The 15,889-nt window shown below is 45.2% G+C and overlaps 1 protein-coding gene and 1 pseudogene across 2 annotated transcripts in view; one reads left to right on the top strand and one right to left on the bottom strand.

Annotated features, from left to right (window-relative positions):
* Positions 1 to 15,889, bottom strand: part of LOC306746693 (protein NLRC3-like) — a 284,667-nt pseudogene that overhangs the window by 143,933 nt on the left and 124,845 nt on the right. The window lies entirely within an intron of this gene.
* Positions 5,572 to 8,305, top strand: chchd1 (coiled-coil-helix-coiled-coil-helix domain containing 1). Its single transcript, XM_079229653.1, has 3 exons — positions 5,572 to 5,860; positions 7,029 to 7,147; positions 7,833 to 8,305. Exons 1-3 carry the CDS (start codon positions 5,722 to 5,724, stop codon positions 7,941 to 7,943), a joined length of 369 nt encoding a protein of 122 aa, XP_079085779.1. The 5' UTR covers positions 5,572 to 5,721; the 3' UTR covers positions 7,944 to 8,305.

A 15,889-nucleotide genomic window follows, 5' to 3' on the forward strand; every position in this document is an offset into this window, starting at 1 on the left:
CTACTGATACCACTGATGTTCACACCCCATCATATGTTCTGTTCTACAATACAGTTCATACTAATTCTACCCTCTGATTCCAGTTTCTTTATAGTGTGGTTTTTCTCTGCTGCCGTTTATTCCTTAAGGCTCTGTAGTTATACGTATCATCTGATACTAGCCCAGAGTTAAGCATCTTCATCTAGCAAACTATACCTACCTTGGAGTGTTACAATAGCCAGTATCATTTTATTCCATGTGTCCATCCAGGCAAATTGGTGGATCCAAATGTTTAAAACTGTGGAGCCCATATGGACTCTATGGCAGATGTTGCTATAAAAACTGTATAAATCACTTCTTCATTTACTCGTAACCAGTAACATATGGACTGATATTTAACACACAACTCACATTATACTCTTTTATTATAACACCAGTATTATTCAAATAGCCCTAGTGGTTGCAGAGATGCACCTTTTTTAGTTTGGGTATGACATTGTTGAGCAGAGGCCTAGAAATAGGTGTGTTTTCAAAAGGTTTTAAACATATAACACATATAAACATATATGATGTAATTTCTTTATAATCATCTAAAATAATATTAAGTGTATGGGTATTTTTCCAAGTAGGCCACGGACTGGTGGATAGGTGCGATGCATTGAGTGGGCCGGTCTGCCAGGAGCTCCCCTGCATGGCCCACAGACATCATGGCAAGAACCGTCACTGCCTCAAACCGCATCATCATGTGTGTGAGTCCCTCTGAGGGTGCCGAGCACCCTCTACTCCAGTGTTGTGCGTTAGTCCGTGTTATGATGTGATGCCACATCTCCTTGATCCATCACGATCTACAGAACTGCTCACGATCCCCGAGAGCAACTGAAGCGTGGATTCAGCGTTCAGCAGTTTCAGGAGCTTTGTGGGCAGACAACAGTGGGCACACAACATGTTATCCTTTGTTCCTGCAGAGAAAAGGGCTTGTAATTGTCTGCAAAAGAAGGAAAAGAAATGAAAAGTGTTGCTTTTTGTCAGTTGTGGGCAGACAGATCTTTGTCTGCAGGAGCTGAGGCTCGTCTGGCCTCTGTTGGAGAAGTCAGAACCCACAATGCAGCAGTGACCCGGCCTCCCACAATGCTAACTATGCAGCTCTGCAGGGGGCTCTCAGGGTCGAGTCAGACTGACACACCGAAGGCAAACATGACCGAAGGGGTCAGAGGTCACGCTACAGCTGGAGAGGCAGAAACGCAAACAAGGCAATGCGGAGATGCTGAAAGGCATTCCTCAGTCTGTTCTCAGCACCAACAGACCCAGAGGCAACTAGTGCAACTAAATGAGTGTGAATACGTTCGACTGTTGGACTAACTGTACCAGCTACAACATCAAAATACTGCTTCCAGGTTGTATCCCTCTAGACTTGTTAACACTGCTGCTTGGTCAGTGGCCCTAAACTATGGCGCTTTAATCTTTAGTGTCAGTTTTGGATGTCACGGACCGGGTGTCCGTTTCTGCTCGTGAAATGCAAAGTGTCTTCCAACGTAGGTTTACGCAACAAAAGTTCTTGGTTGGCGTCACAGGTTAGCGTGTGCCCTATAAAGTAAGATGTATACACTAACATGCACACGCACTGCACAGCCACTCTCATTGATTTCTTTACACTTCTTGTTTTAATTTGATGTTTTTTGTGTTTATTACTCACACATGGCACATTGACAGGATTATGAAAATTATCATAATTATATCAACATATTTTGTATGTGTTGGAACCTGACTCCCCAGCAAGTAGTTGTGTAACAGTGTCGTGTATAATGATGTCATGATTAGAGGAAATCATCATGGCTGAAGTTAGATCTTCTTACTTCTTTGTGTAACGTATAGTTTTGTCTGCGTCTCCTGTGAAGTGGTGTGTGAAACAGAGCAGTGTGCATCGTCTGCTAGAGTTGACATACTAGGTCACTGGATCTGGATGAATGGTTAAACACTGTCAGCGTGATCCATCAGTCCACTTGAATCCTCACAAAAGATTCTTGAAAACCACTTTGATTGTTTGGTGTTTCTGTGTGAGAGGTCTGGAGGGTCAAGAGTTCACCTCAGGCTTCTTTACCAGTGTGGTTGAGACACCAAAATAAAAGCTGCCACACATTGCAACGTTGCTGCCACATGCACATCCACCTCATGGCGAGAGAAGACACGTGGACTTGATTTGTGGTGTGTGTGCCGACTGTGAGGACTGTGAGTGTGAGTCAGGTCGCTGTGGAGGAGCTGATCCTGGCACAGAATGCAGCCCATAATTTTCCCGGTGAGACGTTTCCTCCAGGTGAAGAACGTGCAGAGACACAGAGAATACCACACAGCTTCCAGACAGACGGTGGCAGGAATCTGCCCGCGTGTTCACCTCTGGAAACCCGAGGACAGGAGGTGTGTGTGCGTGTATGTGTGTCTGTGTGTGTGTGTGTGTGTCCTGATAAACCAGTCTGGTCCTTATAAACAATGGTCTTGCCATGCTTGTGTATATGTATTGGTAATGTCCTGATAAACCAGGTGGGGGGGTCTTCATACGTCCTCATTATGTTAGGATCCGCCCCAATCCACCTCATCCCGCCCCCGTCCTCACAGTCCTGTAGAATGTCAGGTCTTCAAATCTACAGACTATTTCACTATAATTGAATTCTGAATAGTATGATTTGTTCCCTATATCATGAGGACCCGTTTATTAGTTCTTAGCGCTCTCTACGACAAAGGGAAAGGCATGTCCCCATATACCCTGGATTTATCAAGTTCGGGTAAAAAGTCCTGACAAACCACCCCCGGCCGTATAGGTGTGTGTGTGTGTGTGTGTGTGTGTGTGTGTGTGTGTGTGTGTGTGTGGGGGGGGGGGGGGGGGGGGGGGGGGGGGGGGGGGGTGTTTGCGTGTGTGTGTGTGTGAGTCTGAATGTACAGCTCCCCTCGGCTTTCTGGAGCTTTATAGAGAGAGTTTCAGCTCATAGTTTATCGATCTGGATCAGTTTTATGGTCTTTCACACCCAACCTGTCTGGGTCCCTTAAAAGAAGGATCCCGGCCTGTGGTTTGTTAATGATAGCAGACGGGTGATTTTACTACTAATAAATCATCTGTTGATCTTGAAATCTGTTCACGAAGCATGTCAGCATGTTCCCTGTTCAAATCTGTTGAAACTGCTGTCCTTGCTTTTTACTCTGTTAAAAAGGGCGTTAGCCCCAGTCATCTGGGAGCACGCAGGGCCTTTTGTACAGTCTTGTCTCTACCTGTTAGTCATTATTCACAACATACGGTCGATTCGCAGTGAAGCAATACTACTTTGGTGGTTTTCCTCCTCTTGTCCCGCCGAAGTCCTGATTCTGGACGGAGTCAGGTCTCTGTAACATCAACCTCCCGCTGCTGCGTTCGCCTGAAGCCTTTATCCATCTTATTATCCTGCCAGCAGACTTCAGAAAGCCAGGAGCATGCTGGGTAGTGAAGTAGCCTTAGATGCTAGCTGGGTTAGCTTAGCCTTCATCTCCCTCCCTTTCAGTATGCCACGACTGCCTGTTTGAACTGTAAAAGTTTGGAACGTGATGAACAGTGTCAGCGTGTCGTTTCCTCCGAGGGCCGAGGCTTTGAAGCTGAACCTGATCTCAGTTTGTCCCGGTACCAGGTCTAAGACTTCCTGCCGCTGCGCCCGCGCTGCACGCTGCCCTCAGACGCCGGCTGGTGTTATGACTTGCCTGCATTCTGAATGTCATGTAGCCATGGGCCATGTGTCAGAGGAACGCAGTGCAGAGGAATGTTTCCACTGGAAACTGAATACAACCATTTAGGATCACTGTCAGGGAGCTGGTAGCATAATGCCACGCAGCAACAGCAGTGATCTGAATCTCTCTTCTCTCTCTTCAAGTCAAATAGTGACTGTTTACACTACAATACAATGCACACTTAGCTAGATTTGCCACAGGGACAACATGTGTGTATGTTTCGTGTTTCTTTACGCCTTGCATGTGTTGTTAAATGGATGAATGTCTGTTTCAGGGCGATGAGCTCTCTCTCAGTATGGGGAGGAGAAATGCATTTTCTTCTTCATGTTGATCACTTTAATTGAGTTTGAGAGAAATGTGCACTGTGAAGCTAATCAAACTATGTATTTCATTTGGACTGAATGGAAATAAGACTACAGTCTCACTACTACGTTTCCATTTTAAAATGCATATCTTTTGCTAAGTTTACGCTGAGTAAATTCATAATCCTACAGCTGCCGACATGCGGAGGAAGCTGCTGTTGTTGTCATTATCAGACCACGCTGTGCGGCTTTGAGGTGGCCGACAGACACACAACGGAAGACTTTCTTTAACATCCTGACTATCATTCATGCTTGTTTTGTTCTGCACAACATTTGTGAAGTTCACACATAAACTGTAAACGAACAAAAGTATAAATGCTCTCCAGTACGACAAGGACTTCAGCCACCGGCAGAGCTACGAGTGTGAGAACAGACACCGACGAACCCGAGAGGGACCGAGTGAGACGTGTGGACCACATGTATGGACATATAATCTCATAAACTATGGTTTTAAAGTGTTCCTTTTACATTTGATCTGAGTGAGAGCGAGTATGACCTGCAGCCTCATTGTTTTAAATGCAACTCTTTTTTTCCACAAAAGTATAGAGACTATACAGGAAGAGCTATCTAGCACAACGATACAGGTGTTACAATGTTGTATTTTTTTTTAACAAATCAACCAATCTGCTTCCTGTTTACACCTGTAGGTGAATAGTCATGTGATAGTGGACAGAAATACTTTCCAAAATGATGTTAAAAGGCCTGTGTGAATGTAAAATGCTTTAGTTTTAAACAGAAACATAACACAAAACATAACATCACAATATATTGTTTGATTTAACATAAACACATGACATACACAAACATAAATCTGCCAGGCCAATTATATTGGTCGGCTCTTATATTCTGTCGAATTCATACACATTTTTGTATTTTATACAATGCACATACTTTGCATTTTTGCACTTTTTTGCATAACTTTCTTTATTGTTTAATTTCCTAAATTAATACGATCTGTGGTTTTGTTGTATATATTGAGTATTTTTCATTCCTGAATTTTTGTTTTTTGTTGTGTTTTCTATATAAGTTGCTTGCTACTGTGACAAACTATCTATCTATCTATCTATCTATCTATCTATCTATCTATCTATATACATGAATAAATAAAACATCTCTATTCAATCTTTTTCTGCAGAAATGTAGTCCTAATACGTACAATGATAAAACACAGATAGCCTGTATTAAATTATGGAAGAGAATATTTCTGCATCTGATGGTACTGATGGTGTCATCAGAAGCTGGTGGCTTCATCTCACCAAGCTGGGAAAACAATTAATAATAATAGTTATATCAAATGGATAAGAACAGATGGAAACAATGCATTTTCATACCAAACTAAAGTTCATGTACAGGTCTCAGTCGGGCGTTTGTGCTTAACTGACGGCAGTCGTGAGAGTTACGACAGCACCTGAATGTGGCAGTGGCTGGTTGTCGTACACTGTGTGTTTTACGACACTGAAAATTGCGACTTACGGCAAAACATGGCGCCGCGCTGTTGAGGCAGGTGAAGGAAGGAGGTTTTTGAACTGCAGCCTATTCGCTCGTCCTCCTCTCGCCCTCTCTCTCTCTCTCTCTTTCTCTCTCTCTCTCTGAGCCCGGCGGCCCGGTTCGTGAAGCCCCGGCCAGGTGAAGAAACATGGCGGCGCAGGGCGGCATCTTGATCCAGGAGAAGGTCAGCAGGCTGCTCAGCGGACACAACGGGAAACCGGTCCTGAAGCCGAACCGGCCTCTGGCTCTGAGAGATGCGGTGGCGAACCGCAAGCTGAAGAAAGGAGGTGAGATAATGCGGGGTGACTTCCGTGAGGTCCGCAGGAGAGACGCCCGTGTTACGGTTTAATACGCGACCGTGTTAACTGGTGACTTTCATCCGACAGCCGTTTGAAAATAGGAAGTAAACACGTAGCTGCCATCGCGAATGCCGCTGTATTTAATGTGTATATGATATATTAGTATGTATATAAGAAGGGTTTGACACATCAATAAAGCGGCATTCTCAATATCCGGCTGTCGTAACTACGACAACAACGGCTGAAAAGTCGCCAGTTAACACGGTCTCCTGTTAAACCGTAACACCGGGTCACCAGGTTGAAGAAGGTCAAAGGTCACCGTAGTGCCATCATATTCTTAAAGGGCTTATTGGTAGTTCAAAGATGAAGAGGAGGGTGAATACAATGAGCTGTTACTGTCCCCATCACTGCAAGCTCCTCAGTGTGAGACTCACCAGTATGGCCCCACCAGTATGGCCCCACCAGTATGGCCCCACCAGTATGCCAGTTAGTTTAGTTTCCACTAACTGGTTTCCGTTCCACGTGTTTACTCCAGCAGCTGAGGTCCTCACACATTCACCAACACAATATTGGGGGGGTTTTCAAGCTCCATCTCATAAGTGAACACTACATTACAACATTTTTAGTATATATATATATATATATATATATATATATATATTTTTTTTTTTTTTTTTTGCAAGATTGTGTCGAGCTGGATCTGATCTCCCCAGAGCAAAACATGAACTAGTGTCTGAGCGCCGCCTTCCTCCACCTGCGGAGCGGGTGTTACAGGTACATGTTCACCTGGCTCTGTGTTACAGGTACATGTTCACCTGGCTCTGTGTTACAGGTACATGTTGACCTGGCTCTGTGGAGATCACATCCAAACACTTCAGTTTGTTTAGACACGGCTAGTTAGTTAGTTAAGACACTGGTACTGAGTTAATCCACTGATAGTTAGTTTGTTGAGCCACTGGTAGTTAGTTATTCCACCGGTAGTTAGTTAGTTGAGCCTCTGGTAGTTAGTGATTCCTCTGGTAGTTAGTGATTCCTCTGGTAGTTAGTGATTCCTCTGGTAGTGAGTTATTTCTCTGGTAGTGAGTGATTCCAGTGGTAGTTAGTAGCTGTCCTACGTGGACGAGCTGTTGAAGGTAACATGTCTGTCTCTCCTCAGAGGCCACCTGCATCACAGAGATGTCGGTCCTGATGGCGTGCTGGAAGCAGAACAACTTTGTGGACGGCCTGTGCTCCAATGAGATGAGCTCCTTCTACTCCTGCGTGGCGACGGCTCAGGTATGTTCACCTGCACAGCCACACTCGCACTGCCGTGAGATGACACACACTTCCATCTTCAATTATGCTGAATAGAAAAATGCACGATTCTGCAGATCCTCTGAAGTGACGCCAGAGTTACGAGGACAACACGTCACTGTTTTAGCGAGAGGGTTTCCAGTGTAGAAACACTCCCAGATCCGGACTGAGCATGTGCAGCTCTCAGCTGACATGAGGAGGAAGCAAGGCGGCTCTTCGTCGGCTACGTCCACCACCGGCTTCTGACTTTGTCCAGAGCTGATGACGAAAGTCGCTGAGGAGTGAATATCTCGCTTCTTTCTCATGATAAGGGACACAGAGGAGATCGGCAGGAGGTGCAGAGCAGGGAGCAGCTTGTTCTGCATCACTGAGCGATGAATGACATGAAGATATGGAACCTGTAGATACAACAGTGTGCTGACTTCCTCTGGAAAGAGCGGTGGAGCAAGCTTCCTTTCCAAGTTGTGCTTACAGCGTTCTTACGCTCATGGAAAACCTGGAAGTGTCATGGGATTTTAAAATGGTTATTTCCAGGCCTGGAAAAGTCCTTGAAAAAACAAAAAATCCCAAAAGTTTAGTAAAAGTCATGTAAATGTGTTATATTCATGTGTTCATGATGTTAATTTACGCTGAGTTTGAAATAATGAATCCTCTTCCTCTTCCTCAGGCTGCGATGAAGAGTAGGAATAAGCAGACCAGCCTCCAGGGAGGACGGCTGCCCCCGAAGCAGGCCACCGCACTGCTGAAGAGATACCCCAACCTGAGCACGGAGATCTAGGAGACGGACTATAAACGCTTTAACACGGACCTGAGATGTGATCGTGTGAAGGAGTTGTCAGCTACTGTGTGATGTCGTATACGTGTATTTAATAAATAAATAAAGGAGGAGCAGAACCAACCCGCACTGCACCACTCCTTCACTACGTGAGCTCGTCCAGTCGCTCCTCAGCATTCGTATTCACGACATGTTTCCTGCTCTGGAAGTGTAATGACTTTCTGCTCTTTGCCATTTCGTCTCAATACAATTTATCAGAGTGGTCTCATGAGTCATGAGTGGACGTGATGGAGTTCTTCTTCTTGGGTTTCATGGCTCCTGGCTGTAATCTCTGAACGCTTAAATGCCTCGTCATTCCTGTGGAAACCGAGGTCGCTGCAATACAATCGGCGCCTATCAGACCGGTAGATTACCGGAGCGGTCCGGATCACTCTGTCGGTCCTGAAGGGATTGTTGATGGTTTTCTCTCTTTCAAACTTTCTCAGTCTTTCTCAGTCCATTCATTCAAGGCTGTTTTTAACCTTATAAACACAACGGCCCTTTTTTCTGTTCTCCCGAAAATGAGAAGTGTGTTTTTTCAAAACTAAAACTCCAGGGTCCATTTAATTCATTTAAAGAGCTAAAGTACCGTACCCCTTGTGAGAAGAGGTGTGTGGTTTTACATTTAAAAAAAAGATGGCACATGTGGAAGTAGGCGGTCATTTTGATATGCAGTTTAGTAAGGATCAGCTCAAAGTAGATAATTTTTTGGACTGAATATGCTTCCTAACATGTCAATGCTTGTGTTTATTGTGATTATTATTGCAGATTTAGATGATTTAGGTTGTAATCTTTCTAAAGAGGTGCAGTATTACTCTGTGGGTTGATGGGAACGCACCGGACAATACAATTTAAAAAAAGAAACTCGGGGAGCAATCGAGGAGCCATTTTTGGGGAATCTTGCTCAGACTCTTGATTTATTATATTTATGCTGAAAATTAATTATTTTTTAAAGGCAAGGAGTTGTGGATTCGTTAGAGATCAAGGACAGAAGGGTCTGGTGTTCATAACGTGGTCACATGAGCTGTAGAACTCTAAAGTGGAACTTTAAGTCTAGTACAGAGTGACAAAATCCAGAAAGTCTATGACTAATAAAGTCAGTGCGTCGGTTCTCCCACATTACAATCCACAAAAGAGCTGGAGGACAGAGGCTGGCTGATCCGCTCCAGAAGCTTCTGGAGAACAAAGCCTGGAGTTGAATGAGCATCAAAGAGGTTTGGGCTTGTGCTGTCGGTTCACTTTGTACCAAACGAACAACTAGCTGAACACAGCAGGGGAGCGGCGTGGACTATGGCATACAGGTGACTGGGTCCAGTCCAGGGGTTCAAAGGCAGAGACTGGACCCCTGAGGGACCCCTGAGGGACCCCTTGACAGGAATCAGACAAAGCCCGGTTCCCCCAGAGTCTAGACACTCAGCAGCCAGGCCTCGTGCTGCTGTTTGACATCCGACTGAGGAGTCCTCAGTATTTATAAAGTGGTAACGGTACACCGGGCTGCTGAAGATGACCGTGGACTTTTGCTTATTGACGATATTAATATGACAGACACGAGTGAGTGTGTGTGAGTTAAAGGTACAGACTCATACGGGAAATTTAGTTTTTTATATCAGGCTTCTAATTATGTTCATTATTATAGTTCTGTTCTCGTTCCTTGGAGGGTGATCATACTGAATGTGACCACGAGGCCTTGATCAGGTTAAAATTACACTCGTACTGCACCTTTAACACCAGCTCAAAACCACTAAAGAGCGCTCAGTTTAAAAGGATCCATGTGGCAGTGGATGGTTTAATGAGACCAAGGATTATCCCAAGAGTATAACATTTATTATAAGAAACAACTTTGACAGAATATTAAAATACAGGACGTCCATCACATCTAAAAGGTTCAAACAAGTATATATAATATACTTAGAGGTACAGATGCACAGGAGGAGCATTTCATGAGACGGCTACATAATGATGGGAATAATATATCTTTTCTGATTCTGGGAAAGTGGGAAAACGGTCTCTATAACCAAGTCTCACACACACACACACACACAATCTTCTTTTGATAACTGGTGTAAAAACTAATGTGACATCACTCGGCCTCCTCTGAGTGGCTCTGCTAATATCTTTCAAACTGTGGATGTAAACTGGTTGTGTTGCTCGTTCCCACTCATGAGGACTGAACCTGTGACCTCCTGTACTCGTCATGGTGGTGAGACTGGACGAGCCTTTAGAGCTCTCATCTCTTCATCATGTTTGTGTCAGTGTGAGTCTGTGACCACGGACGTGGAGGCGATGTGTTGGCAGACTTACTATGAAAACCAGTTACTACTGCTAAACATCAAGTACCACTACTCCATATATTCAAATGTGACATCAGGTTATGTCATAAGAAGCCAACAGTGTACAGCAGCAACATGAAGACCAACATTTCTGGCAGACACGTTGGTGTTTTGACCGTGACGTCGTAAAGTGAGGATTTGCATTCTGTGTTTTGTCTAAAGAGCAGGAAAGATGTTGTGTGACGCCGACACACACATCCCATTGTCCGCATGCGGTGTTTCCGTGTGTCTGTCCGTCATCAAAGCATTTCCCACCCTGCGTATCACTTCCTCCCCAACATGCAGACCTCAGAGGAAACCGCTCCACGGCCCACAGCCAACATCGGCTTCCGTCTCACCACAAGCTCATTATCCAGTGTGTAAACAAGAGTCTCAGCTCGGCAAATTTAACCGATCACTTCTACAATGAAAAGTGTACATCGTCTCCAGCAGCATTGTGAGGCGCCCGTTACACACGACACAACCACATGGTTCAGATCCTTTCCTCCACCACGGTGTTGCATTTATCAAAAAACGGGGTTTCCCTAGATCTCAAAACGTTGACTTCTTGTGTTCAACATAAAAACAAAAGACCTTTTCACCAAACCTCAAACTGTGGCATGGAACGAATAACGGAGGGTGAGTTTTACAAACAGGTTTGACGTTAACTTTGGACGACACTTCTTGCTTGTGTGTTGTGTGTCTGCTGGTGATGATGAGGAGAATGCAGACTGGGCCACTCGGCTTTAGAGCAGGGGTGTCAAACATACGGCCCACGGGCCGGATCCGGCCAGCCAGGGGGTCCAGCTCGGCCCGCCGGATAATTGTTAAATTTAAGTGACAGGCTTTTGCCAACATTAGCCTAACGAGGAATACTGTGACGGATAGGATTTCCGATCTTTCAGCAGATTTGGAGCCAAAAGAAGCATAAAGTAAAGTCATCTGTAGCATTTTCAGTTGCAATGGATGAGAGCGCTGACAGACACCGCTACAGCCAATTACATTGTTAGCGCTCTCGTTGAAGCGCTGGACCGCTGTGGGTACAGACGGTGCACCATCAATGATCGGGAGAAAAACAGGCGTTGTGACAAAATTCATGGAGAAAGTACAAGTTGCAAATGGAGAATAAAGTCTTTGGACATTTCACTGTATTTTCCCCCGCGAGGCATTGTGTTGAAAGTCGTTAAAAATGGATCACGTCCTGAAAGTGGTGTTACAAAGCGAGGGCAGAGAGCAGGCAGGTAAACAGTGGGCTGATGTCTGAATGTTTGGTCTTTATGTTTCTAGTTTATTGTAGAAAGACCTTAAAATAGGGTTTATCATCCAAAAATCTTCACCAATGATTTAAATATAGAGAAATATTGTCGTTATGTATGCGTTATTATGCTGTGATTTACTGGTCCGGCCCACTTGAGATCAAAATGGGCAGCATGTGGCCCCTTCACTAAAATTAGTTTGACACCCCTGATCTAGAGCGAGGAATCTCATCAGCTGCTGGCCAGATCTGTCCCCGGGTCAAAACTATTTAAAAAACTCCAAGACGATGACAGATAGAAGCCCAGTTCCATCCCAAACACACTGACAGGAAACCAGCTAGTAGCCGTAGCCCTCTAGCTAGTAGCCGTAGCCCTCTAGCTAGTAGCCGTAGCCCTCACGCTAGTAGCCGTAGCCCACCAGCTAGTAGCCGTAGCCCACCAGCTAGTAGCCGTAGCCCTCCAGCTGGTAGCCGTAGCCCACCAGCTAGTAGCCGTAGCCCACACTGGTGCTGGGAGGCGACAGTGTGGAACAGGTTGGACAGCTCCTGGTGCTGAATTGAGGTCAAATGAATAAAACCCTTTTATGAGTCAAGGCTGAATATCTGCAATCCAAACCAACATCGTATTCCATTCTACTGTTTAACCAAAATAACCCATTCTGAAACACCAATGACCAGATTAAAAGGCCCCGAAAAGCCCTCTGCGTCTCAGTTTGGGCTTAAAGTGTGTGGGGTTTATAAAGATGTGGATATTCAGGAAGGGTCCAAATACAGATGCTATTGAGTTGCATGAATCCAGTGTGTTTTGGAGTTTGACTACAGGGACAAAAACAATCTGGATATCTCGCTGACTTTGACCAACAAGTGCAACCACTTTAAGGAAGTACAAAAACCAAGAAGTACTCTTTTATAACGGGGACAGAAGTCTGAGCTGGTGTTTCTCCACCACCAGTAAGATACACACCCTGAGGATACAAAATACATAATTATGAGATTAAAAATCGAAATGATGAAATAATCAAGTCGAAATTATGAGATAAAAAGTCATAATTATGAGATAGAAAGTTATAATTATGAGATAATAAAGTCAAAATGATGAGATATTAAGTGTGCATGCGCTTCAGTGACGCTGTCTTTTATCTCATAATTATGACTTTTTATCTAATCATTTCGACTTTATTATCTCATAATTATGACTTCTTTTTGTGTGGCGGTAACGGGCTTCCATAGTTCTGTCTAACACACAGCTGGCTTTAATGAACATTGTAGAACATTTACATCAAACGTTGACATACTGAGCTGCACAGGACGACAATCAATGCCGAGTAACTCCACACATGCATCTACTTTTTAGCTGCAGCTCAGTATTGACATTCACATACATTCTCTTGTTCATAAACTTTACATTTGATTTGTTTGAGATTAAAAGAATGCAAATAGCTACTAAGTAGAGGCCCCAGAGCCTGGAGGTGCTTTCTGTTTGTGTTGATGCCTCTGTTGGGATCAGAGCTGTTGTTGCAGGGTTGTTCTGAGAAAATGTCCCAATCTTTGCCATCCGTCTCCTGAGTCCAGAAGCATGTGAGGCCTCGGCCCCGAGAGGCTGAAGGGGTTTGATGATAGGATCGAAGATCAAGCTTTACGATCGTCTGTGTTGGTCGCCAGGAAAAACAACCAGCACTGATCGGGCCTTTCTGATCTGGAGAGAGAGAGTGGACTCGCCCTGCTTATCTCCGCCCGTGATCAGCGCTACAGTGACAGGATGTTGACTTCCACGGCCACTCCATTGTGTCCCGGGTGTCAGATCGTCACTATCGGTTAGTGTAACCTCCCTAGACGACACATGGCTTCATCAAACTAAGACCACACCCAAATGATGAGATACCGGTCAGGGTTTGAAGGCCAGCATGCCCTGAAGGGTCCCGGCCCCGACTCCCCACTGGATCAGCAAACTGCCCGTTGCTGCTGTTGTTGGTACGGCTTAGATCAGCAGCCCGCTGGGACTTCCTGCGCAGAGGTTTTGTGCTGACTGAATGCTACAGCTAACTGCTACTTCCTGTCAGGTGTTTACCTACCTGGATACTGCCTGTCTATAACCCTATACCTACCTGTCTACATCCCTACATGTATACAACCCTGTGTACCAACCTGTCTACATTCCTACCTGTCTACCTTTAATTGAGCTCACAAGAGTCACATGTCAGCTCCAGTCTAAATTAATCATATCCATTCACTTAATGAGATGATTGGCTGCATTTGGATGTATTTAGACGAATCCTGGAGGAGTCTGGATGAGTCCTAGATGAGTCTGGATGAGTCTGGATGAGATGAGTCCTGGATGAGTCCTGGATGAGTCTGGATGAGATGAGTCCTGGATGAGTCTGGATGAGATGAGTCCTGGATGAGTCCTGTGAGTCTGGATGAGATGAATCCTGGATGAGATGAGTCCTGGATGAGTTTGGATGAGTCTGGATGAGATGAGTCCTGGATGAGTCTGGATGAGTCTGGATGAGATGAGTCCTGGATGAGTCCTGGGAGTCTGGATGAGTCCTGGATGAGTCTGAATGAGTCCTGGATGAGTCTGGGATGTGTCTGAATGAGTCCTGGATGAGTCTGGATGAGATGAGTCCTGGATGTGTCTAAATGAGTCTGGATGAGTCCTGGATGAGTTTGGATGAGTCCTGGATGAGTCTGAATGAGTCCTGGATGTGTTTGGATGAGTCCTGGATGTGTCTGAATGAGTCCTGGATGTGTTTGGATGAGTCCTGGATGTGTTTGAATGAGTCCTGGATGTGTTTGGATGAGTCCTTGATGAGTCTGGATGTGTCTGAATGAGTCCTGGATGTGTTTGGATGAGTCCTGGATGTGTTTGGATGAGTCCTTGATGAGTCTGGATGTGTCTGAATGAGTCCTGGATGTGTTTGGATGAGTCCTGGATGTGTTTGCATGAGTCCTGGATGTGTTTGAATGAGTCCTGGATGAGTCTGGATGAGTCCTGTGAGTATGGATGAGTCCTGGATGTGTTTGGAAGAATCCTGTACGAGTCTGTATGTGTCTGGATGAGTCCTGGGTGAGTCCTGGATGAGTCTGGATGAGTCTGGATCCTGGATGAGATGAGTCCTGGGTGAGTCCTAGATGAGTCTGGATGAGTCTGGATGAGTCCTAGATGAGTCCTGGATGAGTCTGGATGAGTCCTGTGAGTCTGGATGAGATGAATCCTGGATGAGATGAGTCCTGGATGAGTCTGGATGAGATGAGTTTTGGATGAGTCCTGTTTGAGTTTGGATGAGTCCTGGATGAGTCTGGATGAGATGAGTCCTGTATGAGTCCTGTTTGAGTCTGGGTGAGTCCTGGATGAGTCCTGGATGAGTCCTGGATGAGTCTGGATGTGTTTGAATGAGTCCTGGATGTGTCTGGATGAGTCCTTGATGTGTTTGAATGAGTCCTGGATGTGTCTGAATGAATCCTGGATGTGTTTGGAGGAGTCTGGATGAGTCTGAATGAGTCCTGGATGAGTCTGGATGTGTCCTGGATAAGTCCTGGATGTGTTTGGATGAGTCTGGATGAGTCCTGTTTGAGTCTGGATGAGTCCTGTGAGTCTGGATGAGTCTGGATGAGTCCTAGATGAGTCTGCATGAGTCATGTGAGTCTGGATGAGTCCTGTATGAGTCTGAATGAGTCCTCGATAAGTCCTGGTTGAGTCTGGATGAGTCCTAGATGAGTCTGGATGAGTCCTGTGAGTCTGGATGAGTCCTGGATGAGTCTGGATGAGTCCTGGATGAGTCTGGTTGGGTCTGGATGAGTCCTAGATGAGTCCTGGATGTGTCCTGGATGAGTCTGGATGTGTCCTGGATGAGTCTGGATGTGTTTGGATGAGTCTGGGTGAGTCCTGTTTGAGTCTGAATGAGTCCTGAATGAGTCATGGATGAGTCCTGGATGTGTCCTGGATGAGTCTGGGTGAGTCTGGATGAGTCCTGGATGAGTCTGGATGCCGTGGTTAGCCTACATGCTCTGCAGCTTTGAGTTTCTTTTCTCCTTCAGAACCTGAACTCCTTGCTGTGTTCTCATGTTCTCATGTGTTCTCATGTGTTCTCATGTTCTCATGTGTTCTCATGTGTTCACATGTGTTCTCATGTGTTCTCATGTTCTCATGTGTTCTTGTGTTCTCATGTGTTCTCATGTGTTCTCATGTTCTCTCCAGCCTGTGTTGTGTGTTGGCTCTTCAAGGCAATAAGACTGTAAAGCCTTATGATCAATAATTTACAGAGCTCCATTGGTTGACATGCGTGCTGAGTATGAGGGCGTCACTCCGCTCATGGAAAAGGGAAACAACCTCTCAGTGGCGCGCG

The sequence above is a fragment of the Taurulus bubalis genome (assembly GCF_910589615.1).
Source record: "Taurulus bubalis genome assembly, chromosome: 14".
Lineage (NCBI taxonomy): Eukaryota > Metazoa > Chordata > Actinopteri > Perciformes > Cottidae > Taurulus > Taurulus bubalis.

Coding starts and splice junctions, on each gene's coding strand:
- chchd1 (XM_079229653.1), top strand. CDS start 5,722: ATGGCGGCGCAGGGCGGCATCTTGATCCAGGAGAAGGTCAGCAGGCTG. Junction 5,861..7,028: donor CCGCAAGCTGAAGAAAGGAG/GTGAGATAATGC, acceptor GTCTCTCCTCAG/AGGCCACCTGCATCACAGAG. Junction 7,148..7,832: donor CCTGCGTGGCGACGGCTCAG/GTATGTTCACCT, acceptor CCTCTTCCTCAG/GCTGCGATGAAGAGTAGGAA.